This window comes from Arvicola amphibius, chromosome 5 (assembly GCF_903992535.2).
Source record: "Arvicola amphibius chromosome 5, mArvAmp1.2, whole genome shotgun sequence".
NCBI classification, from domain to species: Eukaryota; Metazoa; Chordata; class Mammalia; order Rodentia; family Cricetidae; genus Arvicola; species Arvicola amphibius.
The window spans coordinates 55,291,047-55,307,029 of NC_052051.1; the positions used below are offsets into that span (position 1 = coordinate 55,291,047).

General features: G+C 41.1%; 1 protein-coding gene across 6 annotated transcripts in view; it reads left to right on the forward strand.

The window, feature by feature from the left end:
• Tmem87a (transmembrane protein 87A) overlaps positions 1-14,442 on the forward strand; it is a 48,833-nt gene extending 34,391 nt beyond the window's left edge. For 3 of the 6 annotated variants that reach the window (XM_038330038.1, XM_038330039.2, XM_038330042.1), the window contains 8 exons: positions 478-586; positions 1,562-1,620; positions 2,498-2,601; positions 6,125-6,198; positions 6,568-6,629; positions 10,432-10,487; positions 10,967-10,997; positions 14,302-14,442. In XM_038330038.1, coding sequence (XP_038185966.1) covers positions 478-586; positions 1,562-1,620; positions 2,498-2,601; positions 6,125-6,198; positions 6,568-6,629; positions 10,432-10,487; positions 10,967-10,997; positions 14,302-14,343 — 537 coding nt within the window. In that variant the 3' untranslated portion in view covers positions 14,344-14,442. Of the gene's footprint in view, positions 1-475; positions 587-1,561; positions 1,621-2,497; positions 2,602-6,124; positions 6,199-6,567; positions 6,630-10,431; positions 10,488-10,966; positions 10,998-14,301 lie in introns of those variants that run through there. The other 3 variants (XM_038330040.1, XM_038330041.2, XR_005285399.1) reach the window with 2 other exon arrangements.
• Positions 14,443-15,983: the final 1,541 nt, after the last annotated feature.

Consider the following 15,983-nt stretch of genomic DNA (forward strand, 5'->3'; position numbering starts at 1 on the left):
TTCACAGTGTGGGTGGCGCTATTTGAGGACTGCGTATAGAATCCGGAAAGCCAAAGCCGTGGGCACAGGTGTACTTGTGACCCTACAGAGGACTAGCTGTAGGGTCTAGACAGAACCACACACTTTAGAGAGAGATGGTGCTATCCCATCCCTTGCATGTTACTCACTTTATCATTTCCATTTGCCTGTTTTTTTCCCATCTTTTAAAAATTTTCTAGCAAGCCTATACCTTTCTGTTTCCCTGTCTTTTTCCTTTTATTTCTTTATTCTCACCCTTATGCTGTAGTCTTTTCTGTATCTTACTGAAATGATAATTTTCTCATTAATCATGGTGAGTTAGAGTGTTTGAGGAGTAAGTGAAAATAAGAGTTATAAGATCTCTGAAATCGATAACTCACAAGTGTGACCCTAGATCCTGAAACCTGAGAATTGGTTTACTTACCTTTTTGAATGTTTAATTCCTTGACTTGCAAACACATATTCATTAGCCTGACGCAAACAATGAAGCTGTTAAAACTTCGGAGGAACATTGTAAAGCTTTCTTTGTATCGGCATTTCACCAATACGCTTATCTTAGCAGTGGCAGGTAAGTTTGGAATGTTTTTAACTGTTGCATCATGATCCTGTGATTTTCTTTAGCATAGGAATTCTTTTATTTTTATTTTATCATTTTATTGTTACTTTTTATTTGAATAGTGTTTTGCCTGCATGTATCTGTGCACCACACCTGTGCCTGATGCAGAGCCAGAAGAAGGTGTCAGAGCCTCTGGAACTGGAATTATGGACAGTTGTAAGCCACCATGTGGGTGCTAGCAACCGAACATGGGTTCTCTGGAAAAGTAGCCAGTGCTCTTAACTGCTAAGCCTTTTTCCAGCCCTCTGGACCATTGGTAGTTACGGAAAGTTTCATTTTTCATTTAAGGAAAGCAGTCATAGTTCTAATCAAATTCTCTAAAGGGTTTATGATCTTTTAGATTAGGAGGGGAGATGGCTCAGCCAAATGCTTGCTATGTAAGTGTAAGGACAACAGTTCAGGTCTTTGGTCCTCATGTGGAAAAGCCAGGTGTGGGTTTAGGGAGGTGGTTCCATAGATAAAGTACATGCCATAGAAGCATGGAGACCTCAGTACCAATCCCCAGCACCGATGGTGGAAACAGAAGAATCCTTGGAGCTTGCTGGTCAGGTAGTCTTCCCAAACTGGTAAACTTTGAGTCTGGCCAGTCACTGTGCTCCCATTTCAGTGAGATACTGCCTCAAAAAATAAGCTGGAAAAGGAAAAATTTGTTCTGATTATGCTACTAAAGTTAGCATATATTCCATTAGCTTCGGTTCCAGTTCTGAGGGTTACTGAAGTAGCCAGATGGTAAAGACAAAATGATTGCAAAACTGTACATTATGGCAAAAGTATATGTTGTGAGCCTTGCTTGTGGTAGGTGTTTAATAAATTTATGTTGAAGATAACTAAATGCTAGTCAGGAATATGGAATTGTACTTATTTGAGATGTAACTGGGGATGTAAGCATCCATTTATGATCTGACCAGGTTTTTCATTTCATGCTAGCATCTATTGTGTTTATCATCTGGACAACCATGAAGTTCAGAATAGTGACTTGCCAGTCGGTAAGTTATAAACACTGGTTAGGAGTGTGATGTTTATTATAGCCCAAGATTCTTAGAAGATATAAGAATTTAAGGCTAGGTCTCTACCCCTAAGTGTGCTTCCATATTGTGTGGTGTGCTTGTATTTGTTTATTGGTCCTAGGGATTGAACTCTGGCCTTCGTGTATACGAGGCAGGAGTTCTGCCACTAAGTCACAGTCCCAGCCCCTATTGGATATGAACCATAGCTTGCCTTAACTCAAAATCTCCAAAGTGCTGAACATCATGTGTAAATAATTCCTATCTGAGTAGAAGCTACTTCCTTTAGACAGAGACTGTGGCCAGTAGGATTTCTGTGTGGAGCTCTCTTTTGGTCATATTGATAAGTGACAGATGACAAGTATATAATTAGCATAATGGCACACAATCAAAATTCAGCAGGAGGATTAGAAATCTAAACCTAAAGCTGCGAGTCATGGCTCTAGGTCCTTAGTACCAGCACTCAAGGCAGAGCAGGGGATCTCTGAGAATTCAAGGCCAGCCTGAATGAAAGAGAGAGAGAGAGAGAGAGAGAGAGAGAGAGAGAGAGAATAAAATTAAAAAGCTAGCAGCCAAAAGTTACTTGCCTTGAGCATTCTATGAGCTGTGACACTTTTACTCTGTGCAGCTTGCTAGTGCCTTTGCTCTAGCAACAGTAAGCATGACAGGAAGAAATGGCTTTCTTTTCTTGCCAAGTTTATAACCCCAGCACGTGCCAGGTACCTTGTATAGTAGCTTCTAATAAATACACCTTATTTATACACTCAAGGTATATAAATAAGGGACTCTTGTTCTATACCAAGGGATTGTGAACAGTGATAATATACATGAAGTGTTGTACATTTCCCCCTTATTGCAGGACTGGCGGGAGCTGTGGGTGGATGATGCCATTTGGCGGTTGCTGTTTTCCATGATCCTCTTTGTCATCATGATTCTCTGGCGACCATCAGCAAATAACCAGAGGTACTGGGACTCTTTATTCTGCTACCAGAATGAATGCTGTCAAATAGGGGTGGTGTATTAATGAACAGTGTCAGGTCTGTGCTGCACAGTGGATACTGGGCGGAAGTACTTCTTTAGCTCTCCTATTAACTTGCTTGTGGCTCTGCCATGCTGTCTCTTTCACTTCTGCAGGCCTTAAGCTTCCTTTTTTTGTAATGAAAGGGAATAAAACTGAGTTACTTAGGTCTGTTTTAATAGGTTTTCTGCACTCCAATAATAGATTTCTCTACCAATGCAGTAAGCCAGATCAAGCCGAATTGAAAATGTAAAAGAACAAGTTTATTTGAGCAAAGCAACTCCCAGGTGAGTTCTCTAGCCACAGAGATTGAGGCAAGAGAGTCACATGCCCGAACTAAAGCAGGGAGCTTATATACCCTGTAGGCAAGGGCTGATGAGGTGTCTACCACAAGCTGGGCTTATGCCTAAGTCGATCTAAAGCTGACTGCTTTAGGTGGGCACTTGGGCAGCTGGTGACTTCAGGGAGGGAGCTGCCTGCTACAGCTGCCAAGAATGCAAACTTGGCATTTTGGTGCCCTTTCTTTCTTGGAGATTTTCTGAGAGGGTGGGGTTTGGAAAGAGGAAAATGAGGCTTTCTGGATCAAAGAGGAGTGAACTGGAAGTTCCAGCCAAGCACATTTCAACCCTGACAAATAATTTGTTTAGGCAAATATGGGAGAAAATAATTGAGAATCTCTCTACTTTTTTTGGTGTTCAGAAAGAAGTAAAAGAATTCTGTAGGCCCCCACCTAGCCTACATCATCACCCACTATGATAGGGTGAAGTGAAAGTCTGTGTTATTGACTGGAGTTTAAGGTCATAGGTTATAGTTATTTCAGTATAGGCAAATCCTCATTAGGAACTGCCCATTCTTTTTTTAAAATTTATTTATTATGTATATAGTGTTCTGCCTGCATATATCCCTGTGGGCCAGAAGAGGGCACTAAATCTCATTACAGATGGTTGTGAGCCACCATTTGGTTGCTGGGAATTGAACTCAGGACCTTTGGAAGAACAAGCAAAGCTCTTAACCACTGAGCCCTCTCTCCAGCCCAATGCCCATTCTTATCTTATCAGTGCCCCTACCTTTGTTTCTGCCCCCTTCTTATATTTAGATGATTAAGAGATTATTTTAATCCTGGCGATGTTGGTACACGCCTTTAATCCCAGGACTTAGGAGGGGAGGCAGAGACTGGAGGATCTCTAGTTTGAGGCAAGTCTGGTCTAAGAGCAAGTTACTGGACAGCCAGAGCTAAACCCTGTCTCTAAAAACTGAAGGAAAAAAGAGAGAGAGATTATGTTACACTACATAACCCAAAAGGGAAAGGGTAAAACCTTAATTAATAATCAGATACACAGAGTCTAGCAGTAGAGAAAAACTAGGCAAGAAGAGAAAAGAGAGCTGAAACCATGCTTGTGGGGGAATAATATACAGCTCGAGGAGCCTCTATTGGATCTGTTCTTAGCTTGCTACTCATTAGTTGTAATTCGGTTTAAAAGATTTCCTTTCCTCACTCAGTCTTTAAGTTTTTTGTTTTTTTTTTTTTTTTTTTTTTTTTTGTAGCGGAGCAGTGGTGGCCCATGCCTTTAATTCTAGCACTGGGGAGACAGAGGCAGGTGGATCTCTGTGAGTTCGAGGCCAGCCTGGTCTATAAGAGCTAGTTCAGGATAGGCTTCAAAGCTACAGAGAAACCGTGTCTCAAAAAAAAAAAGGGGGGGGGTTGTATTACTGTCTTGTTTTCTTTTCTAAACACTGCCTGCATTCCCTGTGACTTCAAGTTAATGGCTTAGTTATGTTAACAATAAGAGGAGGATAAGGCATATAATGGAATAGCCTGTTGAAGATATACTCCAGTATCCCCCTGTCCTGGTCTCCCCACCCTGTTGTGTGACAAAACTTTTCCTGGGAAAACCAGCACACATGTCTACTTATACCGGATAGGGAACAACAGACCAAAGTCCAGTTTGGTGAATCACTGAATTTTATTGGGGTTACTTATGGGAATATGGGTGAGGGACTACTTACAGGAGCAGAAATGATTCAGAGATAGCTGTATTACCAAAGCCCACCCCAGCATGTGTGACACTTCACAAAATCTGGGAACCTGGAGCAGGCTGCATAGCCTGAAGGCAGCTCAACAGGTTGGAGAGTCTTCCAGGTGCCTCTAAACCTCTTTAATAGCTTGACTGGTTTCTGCTCCTTCCAGGCAACTGGTCTGGTATCTTTGCAGCTTGGCTAGTCTGAGAGTCTTATTTTATAGCTTGGTTTTTCTAGATCTTTTTTGGTTTTTTGAGACAGGGTTTCTCTGTAGCTTTAGAGTCTGCCCTGGAACTTGCCCTGTAGACCAGGTTGGCCTTGAACTTGCAGAGATCCGCCTCCCTCTGCCTCCGAGTGCTAGGAGTAAAGGTGTGCGCTGCTGCTACCCTGAATCCTGAACTGAATCTTCTTCTTTTTTTTTTTTTTTTTTTTTTTTTTTTGCAAGTTAGCTTTCATCCTCTGAGAGAGGGACTCTTGGCTTTTATTGCTTACTCTTTTATTACTTTATTGCTAGGGAGAGGCATAGTGAATCTGGTTGGTTTCAGGAACTTCTGGAAACTATTTTGAATTGTTTGCTCACGCCTTTAATCCCAGCATTCAGGAGACAGAGGCCGGCTGATCTCTGTGAGTTCGAGGCCAGCCTGGTCTATAAGAGCTAGTTCCTGGACAGGCATCAAAGGTACACAGAGAAACCCTGTCTCAAAAAAAGCGAACTAACTAACTAACTAACTAAATAAATAAATAAATAAAAATAAATAAGGTCAGCCACATATAACTGAGTCCCAGTCAAACTTTCTGGGTGCCTAAACTTTAGGCTGGCAATGCTCTGCAGTCTTATTTGGCCAAGAGAAGCAGCACTGCCTGTGACACTGCAGCCAGCCAGAAGCTTTGGCCTGGTCCCTCCAGACCCAGCACTCTGCCTCTCTTCTCTTGGGTTGTGATAGCTTTTATTTGTTCTCGGGAAATAAACAGAGGCCATGAGCCTAATACTTGCAGTGATCTCTGTGTATCTGTCCAGTGAATTACCAAACCTGGGAGGGCTGGCAGGAACTAAGTTAGCAAGAGACTAGGCACAGTCTTGTCGGGGTTCTTTTCCCAGATTCTGGATCCTGACTAACTCTGGTTAGAAGTAGAACAGTTCTTTGCTACTGCAGGATCACATCTGGGAGTTTGTTTGGGGTATGGGAGGATAAGACAGACATGATTTAGAAAACTGTTAAATTAGGGGGGCTGATAGGGAGTGTAGTATAAGTTTTAAGGATTGACATTCTATCCTGCAGGGGTAGCTCCTTAAACACACCTGAAAATAATTCTCCCCAACAGTGGCTCATACTGCCCTGATACTCGTTGATGATATAGGCAGTTAAGACCTCTCTGAGGGGGAAGCAATTCTGTGATGTTCAGAGAGTGGCTGTTCCCTGTGGCATTCCCTCTGTGCTCTTCCGCCAGGTTTGCCTTTTCACCATTGTCAGAGGAAGATGAAGAGGATGAACAGAAGGAACCAATGCTGAAGGAAAGTTTTGGTGAGCTTTGGAGAAAACTTCCTGTTTTTATTTGCGCTTTTAGTATTTTCTTTTAAAATAATTTTAAAAGCAAAAAAAAAAAAAAAAGAAAAAAAAACTATGGGAGTTCTTGTATTTGGTAAAGTTAGGGTGAAGGGAGACTGGCCAAGCTTTAAGTGAAGCCACAGTAAACCAACTAACACTTCTCTTGTAGAAGTGAGACACAGCTTTAGCTTTGCACTTTTATTACAGATGTTAGGTTAAAGGAACATCTGTTCTGATCAGTCAGTAAACTTAGATCTCTGACTACTGTTTTGCTTTGGTGGCTGGTGTAATGACAAAGTTAACCAATCTATGGGCTTTTTGTTGTCTTTTCTTTCCCTTTTGTAGAAGGAATGAAAATGAGAAGTAGCAAGCAGGAACCAAATGGAAATAGTAAAGTAAACAAAACAGTAAGTGTGACTTTTTTCCTTTCCTTGTGATCTTTGCCTGTGTTGTGGCCTGTGGTGGAACCCAAGATTGCTATGGGTAGGCCTTAATGATTTTTTTGTAACTATGTTGTTATTTTGCTTGCTCTTAAATATTTTAATGCACACTATGTTTTGTTTATTTGTGTGTATGTGTGCATATGGGTGTGAGTGGAGTAGGGTGTATTGTTGTGCCCAGACTTTTGCCCCCCAAAGTGACTGCCAGGGATCTGGGACTTGCATACAAAAGCAAGGTTTATTCCAAAGCATAGTACCAGCTTAGGCAAGGAGCTTGTCCAGCACACTCAACACAGTAAGGGCGGGAGGAGCTCCCTTCCAGAGTTTATAGGATTTTTTTATAAATAATTTTGCAGGACCATGAGTTTTCACCTAATTTTTATACCTGTACCTAATTGAGGACAGCAAATTCAAAAAGCATGAAATCATTATGTAAATGAAGTATGGATGTATGTTCTTGGTTGGCCCGTTCCTATCTGTCCTTGGGGAATGTAGAGGAAACATACAATGGTCATATTTTTAATTGGCCTGTTCTTGACTGTCCTTGAGGCAATGCTCTCCCAGTTGTTATGTGCTCCTACAATGGCCCTTGTCATGTATGAAGTGTTTTAGCCTAGCCTAAAAAGCGTGGTTCAGGCAGAAAGCCACAGGTCATTCTGACCATTTTTTTCATTTTTCTCATTCCCTGTTTTCTGTGTAACTAATTAGAACCCAATCTTGGGTTCCTGTGTTGGTCGGGGTCTGTGATGCTGACAGTTGTGTACCTGCATCTCCCTTGTACCATTAGCTGAATGGTCCCTAGTCTCTGCTTTATAAATTGGAGAAGCTTTTTCAGAAGGCAAGGGCCAAAAGTTAGCAGTAAAAGTAAAGCTCAGCTGTTAGCTACTGATAGGTCATTAGTATCTAAGGGGATAGCAACAGCCCCCTGGTTACTTCCTCCAGACATCTGCTGACCCTGTGCTAATCACAGGGGCAAAACAGTGATTAATCAGATACCTACAAGGACGTTTGAAGCAAGCAGATGTGAACAGATGTTGTTTGGGTACCCAGGTGAGTCACTTTAACCAGGGCAAACACAGTTTCTTGGGAATATTTATGACTTTGCTAGACTGCATTCAGCCCCCTAGTTAGGTCCTGTCTAGAATGGAGTTTGCTCCTTCAGTGTGTTGTGCCTGTATTCAGGTCAGACAACAACTATGAGAGTTGGTTCTCTTTCACCCCCATGTGAGTTCCAGATATTAAATCCAGGTCTTCATGCTTGTCAGCAACACCCTGCCCACGTGAGCCATCTTGTTGACCTACATGAATTAACCATAATAATGCCCGCTCTACCCAAAGCAATTACTGTAGTCACTATCAAAATTCCAGGAGGGTTTTCACAATTTTTTTTAAATATTTATTTATTTATTATACATACAATATTCTGTCTGTGTGTATGTCTGCAGGCCAGAAGAAGGCACCAGGCCTCATTACAGATGGTTGTGAGCCACCATGTGGTTGCCGGGATTTGAACTCAGGACCTTTGGAAGAGCAGGCAATGCTCTTAACCTCTGAGCCATCTCTCCAGCCCCTTCACATTTTTTTTAAAGCAACTATAATGTTTGCAAGAAACCTCAAATAAAAGCAAAACACCCAAGTAGTTAAAGTATTCTTGAGAAAAAGAATAAAGCTTAAGGCATCATACTAATGGGACTTCAAATATAGCACAGTGGGGCCGAGGAGGTGGCTCTGCTCTATGGGTAAAACACTTTCTGTGTAGGCATGAGGGTCTGCGTTCAGGTACCCAAGCCCATTATAAAAGCCAAACAAGCATGTGTAACCCAGGTCCTGGGGAGGTGGCGGTAGCATCTCTAGTGTTTGCTGGCCAGCCAGTCTAGCTAATCAGTGCACTCCATATGCAGTGAGAGATCTTGTCTCAAAACATATGTGGTGATAAGACTTGTGCTGCCAAGCCTGATGACCTGAGTTTCGGTGGAAATAGAGAAGTAACTCCCCCAAGGTGTCCTACACAGCAATAAATGAATAAATGTAAAAAAATGGTGAAGAATAGTTGAGAAGGACAGTAATATCTGTCCTGAGTGCACACACACTCATACATACCTGCGTATATATGAACACATATATACTTAATATATATATATGTGTTCGGTAAACAAAATGTTCCATAGTAGAGTGTGTTCGGCATGTATGAGTCCCAGGTATAACCCCTAGGACAATCAGAACAAACCTACAGAGCCATCATGATCAAAACAATATGGTATTGGCTTAAAATAGAGAAGTGAGCCAGTGGAACACAGTAGAGAGCCTGGAGGTTACGTTTGTACATTTCTGGTTATTTGAATTTTGACAGAGATACTAAGGACACATAGGAAAGGTCATTCTTTCTTTTTTCAATAAATGGTGTTGGAGAAACTGGAAGTCATTCAAAATGAATTAAGGCTCTGGAGATATAGTTCAGTTGTAGAGTACCAGCCTTGCCTGAATTAGGACCATAAATGGGGTGAGTTTCAGGGGTAAGGGTGTGTGTGTGATTAAAGTCTTATGTGTATGGCCTGAATACTATAAAACTCATGTAAAACAGGAGAGGCATTGCATCATATTGGTCTACATAATGAGGTTTTGTTTGTTTGGTTGGTTTTTAATTTGGATCAAGCAGCCAAGGCCACAAAATCAGAAATAGAACAGTCATCACATAGCATTGCATCAAACCAAAAATCTGCTCTACGGTTGACAGAGCAAACTCTCAACAGGGTAAATAGACAGCCGTGGAGTGAGAGAAAGTATGGCTAATATCTATGTATAAGGAACTCAGAACAAGTCAGTAGCAGGAAAACATGCTGATTAAAACAGGGCAAAGGACTTGAATAGGAATTCTCACAGGAAGAGGTTACAAATGTATGTTTAAAAAATGCTCATCACAGATAATCAAGAAATGTGAAATAAAGCCACAATAAGCTGACAGCTTAGAGCTGCTAGAATGGCTCTTATCCAGAAGGTGAAAGATGAAAACCTTGGTGAGAAGGGGCATACAAGGCACCCTGTATGTGCTCTGCTGCACATGGGTTAGTGTGGGGAATCCCTGGAAATCAAAGTAAAGCTACTTACGCTGTGACCTTGTTTCCTGCTGTTGGGCATGTAGTCATAAGAAGTCAGTGTGCAGGAAGGATGCCCGCATTCCCAAGCTCATTGTGACAGCCTCAGTAGCAAAGATACTTCCTATAAGTTTCACTCAGTGACCTAGGCGTGCTTGTGCATGCCTTGGATCCCAGCACTTGGTGTGGGAAGCAGAGGCAGGCAATCTCTGAGTGCAAGGCCAGCCTAGTCTACAAAGTGAATTTCTTGGACAGCCAGGGCTACACAGAGAAACCCTGTCTTGAAAACAAACAGTTTCACCCAATGACTGACTAAATGCACGGTCAAACAGCATTTATTCTTAAAATAGAAGGAAGTTCTGACATTTTCAGTGATGCTGGTGAACTAGAAGACATTTTGTTAAATGAACCAGGCACAGAAAGACAAGTGCTGCATGGTCTGTTATTTGTGAAAACCCAGTGATGTCAGACTCACAGGGAAAGGAGGTTGAGTAATAGTTAGGGGTTGGGATACTGGGGAGAGATTAAAGGTATTTGAAGAAAAATTTTAATAAGTTTTGTCATTTATGTGCATGTGCTATGTATAACAAAAGGTTGCTATAGAGGTCTTATAAACTCAGATCTGTTCTTGAGACATATTGGTATGTTTTGGTAACAGTTGGTATCTATGTTCTCAGCAGGAAGATGATTTGAAATGGGTAGAAGAGAATGTTCCTTCATCCGTGACTGATGTGTAAGTGTTTGAATCATTGCTATAAGAACCCTGTTTCAATGCTAGTTTTACTTTATTATTTTCAGTGGACAAACTGAAGAGAAGTCTAATGAGAACATGAACCAAGGAATGGCTAAAGGATTAGGAGTAACATAAAAACAAAAATAATTAGGATTACTCATTCAAATGGCCTCTCTGTTTAGAAATATTTAGCTCCAGGTCAGTCTAAACTCCATAGCATATTCCTTTATAATATCTGAATCCCTTCCCAGAGCTGTGTTGTTAATGGGGCGTTGACCCTGTCACACTGTAAAGTATCTTTTATTCTTTCTATAGAACTTGAACCAATCTGATTCTTTTTTTTTCTTTTGCTTTTGCTTTCTTCTCTTGAAGGACTGTTAATAAGATAAAAATCCTAGCTAAATTGTAAAAAAGCTTTAGATTGCATTTGCTGTTCTATTGTCCTTCATGAACTTATTAAATGTCACATTTCTCTGCAGAGCACTTCCGGCCTTGCTGGATTCAGATGAGGTTAGTAATCAAATCATGGGCATTATCTCTGTGGATTTGGTAATTAAATAGTCATTCATGAATATTCTATTGAGGTAGAATCTTACCCTTTCTGTATGTCTGTGTAATGTATTCCCTTTTCCAGCAGACTTATGTATGTTTCATTTAAAAGTTGAATAACAAGCCAGGTGTAGTGATGCACGCCTTTAATCCCAGCACCCAGGAGGCAGGTGGATATCTGAGTATGAGACTACCTTGATCAATAGAGAGAGTTCTAGGACAGCCAGGGCTAAACAAAGAAACTTTATACAAAACAAAACAAAACAAAAAAGTTGGGTAACAGACACTGAACTCTGTACTATGTAATTCCTTTGTCTTTAAGAAATTCAAAGTTATCCTACTCTAATCTTGGCAAAACTAGGAATAATGTTGAGAAAAGAATATAGTAGATTATAACAAACTAAATTATTTCAAGTAACCTACTACTAAATTCAGTGTTTCTGTGCTACTATTTTATAAAATGGGATTATAATTAGTACCTCTAATATTTATGCTGCTTTTAAATCCATTTTCCCTTTAATATATGTTTTAATTTTATTTTATATGTATGAGTGTTTTGCCTGCATGCTTGCCTGTGTACCACTTGCATGCCACTATAGTGCCCCACTTGCATGCCTAGTGCCCTTTTGAGACCAAAAGAAGACATCTGAGCCCCTGGAATTGGAGTTAGTCACCATGTAGATGCAGAGAATTGAAACTGGATCCCCTGAAAGAGCTGCCAGTTCTCTTACCTGCTGAGCAATCTTTTCCAGCTGAAGCTTTTAATCTCTTATTATGATTCCATATAGTTAAGAAGCTTTCACATGAAGTCTTATGTAGGAAATGTAGCCTGCGCTTATGGGATTGACTATATACATCTTTTGGTGTGGTGTTGGTTTGTTTGTTTGTTTTTTAAGATAGGGGTTCTCTGTGACAGCTCTGACTATCCTGGAACACACTCTATAGACCAGGCTGGTCTTGACCTCACAGAGATCTGCCTTCCTCTGCCCGCTAAGTGCTGGGATTAAAGGTGTGCATCACCACTGCCTGACTGTATACATCTTTTGAGTGTTACGGTGGTATTCTAATCATGGTTACAAAATCATTGCTGGGAAACCCTGTCTCGAAAAACCAAAAAAAAAAAAAAAAAAAAAAAAAAAAATCATTGCTACATTTTGCCTGATTCTGACTCATTGTGTCTACTAAAATAATGTTTTTTATTTTTTATGGCTTTCTATCTGACACTGTAAAAATGTCAAATCCTTAAACTGCTCGATATATTGAAACAACAAAAACTCCACCTTTCTGATCTAAATTATTCCATACAACACTTTGCTATCTGTAGTGTGAAACGGCGGGGCTGCGTCCCGCGCCACCCGGCCACCGGCTAGCTTTACACCCGAAATAATTACACGGAAACTGTATTCTTTTAAATACTGCCTGGCCCATAGTTTCAGCCTCTTATTGGCTAATTCTCACATCTTCCTTTAACCCATATTTAGTAATCTGGGTAGCACCACGAGGTGTGGCTTACCAGGAGAGATCTTAACCTGCGTCCATCTCGGAGAGGAGCAGCATGGAGACTCCCTATGGAGACTGCCTGAAGCGTCTCCCCAACTCTACTTCCTTGTTCCCACAATTCTGTTCTGTCTACTCCACCTACCTAATTTTCTGTCTCTTAAAGGGCCAAGGCAGTTTTCTTTATTAATTAACCAATGAAAGAAACATAGACAGATAACTCTCCTCCATCAGCTTTCTGGGTTATTTTCTTTAGATTCCTGGATCTCTCTCAGGGTCTTCCTCTGTTAGGATATTATCACACTGTGAACCCCAAAATTGCGTTATCTCCTGGAAAAACCTGTTTCTGGTTGTGGTGCAGCTCAGCCCTAGCACACACCTTTAATCCAAGAGATTTCTGCTTGAATATTGTAAATAGGATTAAATCAAGTCAACCTTACATCAAGAGGCAGAGCAAGCAACAGTTAACAGGAAGTGAATGTAGGGTTATTAGGAAAAAAACCATAGAGGGAGTCAGGAGGTTGGATAGAGAGACGGGGGAAGTAGAGGGGAGGAAGGGCATTCAGTTTAAGAGGTATGCTGTTTGAGACAGTGTAGGAGAAGGTGGGGGGCTTCTGGGATGTCAGAGGAGGAAGGTCAGCTGGGTGCCTTCTCTGCCTCTCTGAGTTAGCAGGTTTACACCCCAGCATCTGGCTCCTGAATCTTTATTGGTAAAATCAAATGATTGAGATTTTGTTAAAAAAACAACATTTTCCTACTTTGTTTGCCATCAGCGGCCTCCTTGTCCTTAGCTCTCTAGCCCTGCTGTGTTCCAGCTGAATAGGACACACTGTATGAAACTATGGCATACATGGGAACACAGGGTTACTACGGGGCTTTGGGGAATTGATCTTATATTTGCCTTTGTGGAAAAACTGTAAGACTTTGCAAGTAAGCATATTATTGGCTCCCATGCACATAAGTAGTAAGAAAACACAAAATTTAGCATTCTCAAAATCTTTGCTTTCATTTTCAAGCAGGGTTTCTCTGTGGAGCTCTGGCTGTCTGGGAACTCACAACCAGCCTGACCTTGAACTCAGAGTTCCAATTGCTGGGATTAAAGGTGTATGCCGATTTTTTTCACAACCTTGCAGTTTTTTTGTTTTGTTTTTATAAGTATACAGTGTGTGTGTGTGTGTGTGTGTGTGTGTGTGTGTGTGTAGAGGCCAGAGGTCTATATCATTGTCTACCTCTTTTTTGAGACAAGGTCTCTCATTGAACCTGCAGCTTGATTTCAGACTAGCTGGGCAGCATGACCGTGGATCTGAGCATTTCTGTCTCCTAGTGTTGGTGTTACAGATGTTTGCTATTACATCTATCTGCTTATGTATTATTCTGTGTAAATAAGTGTTTGCCTGTGTGTATGTACATACATCATGAGTAAGTCTGGTGCCCAAAGCCAGAAGAAGGTACAAGGACAACAAACACGCATCAGAGTTTAGTTAAAATAAGATTTCTACAGATCTACTGTAGAACACCGTGCTTACATTTAACAATACAGTATTGCATACCAAAAAACTGTAAGGATGCTAAATTTCCTTTTGAGTTATAGTTGAATTATTTAACCTTGGATGGGGCCTGTAATGTTTCAGTATCAACATAGATACACTGCTGTAAATAACAGAGAAAAATATTTGTGGAAAAATGTGTTTGAGCCATTTTTATAGAAATTATTTGGAATTTAGACCATTTTAAATTATGTACTTAGAATAAATCTTTTTCCTCTTAGGAGCGAATGATCACACACTTTGAGAGGTCGAAGATGGAGTGAGCAGTGGGAAGCCGCCGTTGAAGATGGCTCATGTCAGGGAAGACGCCAGCTTATGTGTCAGTCTTCTGCACGCCCGCGAGATTAAAGGAGGCAAAGATATCTTGCTCTGTTCCTTGGTCTTTGTGCATGGGAGCTGGAGAGAGGTATCAGCCAAGAAGACCAGCTTAGTGAAACACATTCATAGGATGAGAAAACTCTACAAACTGCTTTACATCATTGACACCCTTCGCTCCCAAAACCCATTATGGCTGTTTTTGCAACCTACAAGTTGTCCCTGGACTTTCTGTTCAGTTATTTAATCTGTCAGAGTACGAAGTTTAATGTTTCTGAAAGGACTATGTCTTCTGCACCATAATTTGTCATCTCTAGGAGCAGCTGCCTGTGATTTCATTTATTTAGGAAGTTGTATCGCTGATGGGAGAAGTTGTCTTTTATCTTTCAGTTTCCTGGTAGGTCAAGCTTACATCTTGCATAAGGGAAATAGTCCCTTCTGAGTCAAGGAACCATGGATCAATCAGTGACCAAAAGGGAGAGGGAAAAAGAGAGAGAAGGTTATATGTGTTTCAAAATCAAGTGCAATTTTGTTTACAAATGGTGTATATTAAAGATTTTTCTATTTCAGATGTGCTTTAAAGAGAAATACTAGCTTAACTCTTCTGACATCTGATATTCTGACACATCCCATTGCTGGCAATGTGGTGCATACTCCAAAAACTTCAACTACCGTTCATTCAGCCTCAAGGGAAGCATTGCAGAGTCACCGGCAATGCTTGGTTTGCCTTCATGCCATCCTTTGGGATTGCATGGGATGCCAAGAGGCACTCTGTTTAAGGCTGTGGTTATTCACCCGGCAGCAGGGACTGTCATGCTTCAGAAGCGGAGCCTACAGAAAGGGAACAGGGCCCGTTGCTTTTCAAGCAGACTCTGCGTGAAGTGGTGTGGAGGCCCCGACTGCTGCTCTTTTTTTTTTTTTGAGATGGACTGTTCTAGTATCTGGTGTTGGTTTAGAGACTGCTTGTAAGGAATGTCACCAGGTGATGGGACTCACTTGAAGCGCCGTGTTTCTGTTTTAACGGTTTTGTCCAATTTTGCCTTCCCCAGATTTTTGTTCTACATGGAAAAGTTCATGCCACTTTTTAATATAAAAAATTTAACAAAATTAATGGTTTTCTCATTTATTTCAAATTTTCTCTGCTTACCCTTCTTTCAGATGCTAGTAGAGACTTTCTCTCTGTGGCTTTCTTTACAGATTATCTTATTTTGTGTTGAAACTGATGACCACAGTTTAAAATAACTCACACTGTATGTTCTGGTTTGCTTTCATTGCTGTGATAAACACCATGACCAAAAGCACGTTGGGGGGAAAAGGGTTTATTTCGGGTCCTACCATAATCCATCATTGAGAAAAGCAAAGGCAGGCACTCAAACAAGGCAGGAACTGAAGCAGAGGCCCTGGAGAAACTGCTTGTCAACTTTCCTTTTTATACAACCTGCCCTGGCTTGCCAGGAGTGGTACCGCCCACAGTAGGCTGGGCTTTTCCACATCAATCATTAATCAAGATCTTCTCAGAACTGGCAACCCCATGCACAGGCTAAAGAGTATTGGGGTGGGCCTCCAGGGGTCAGGTCACTTTGCTGCA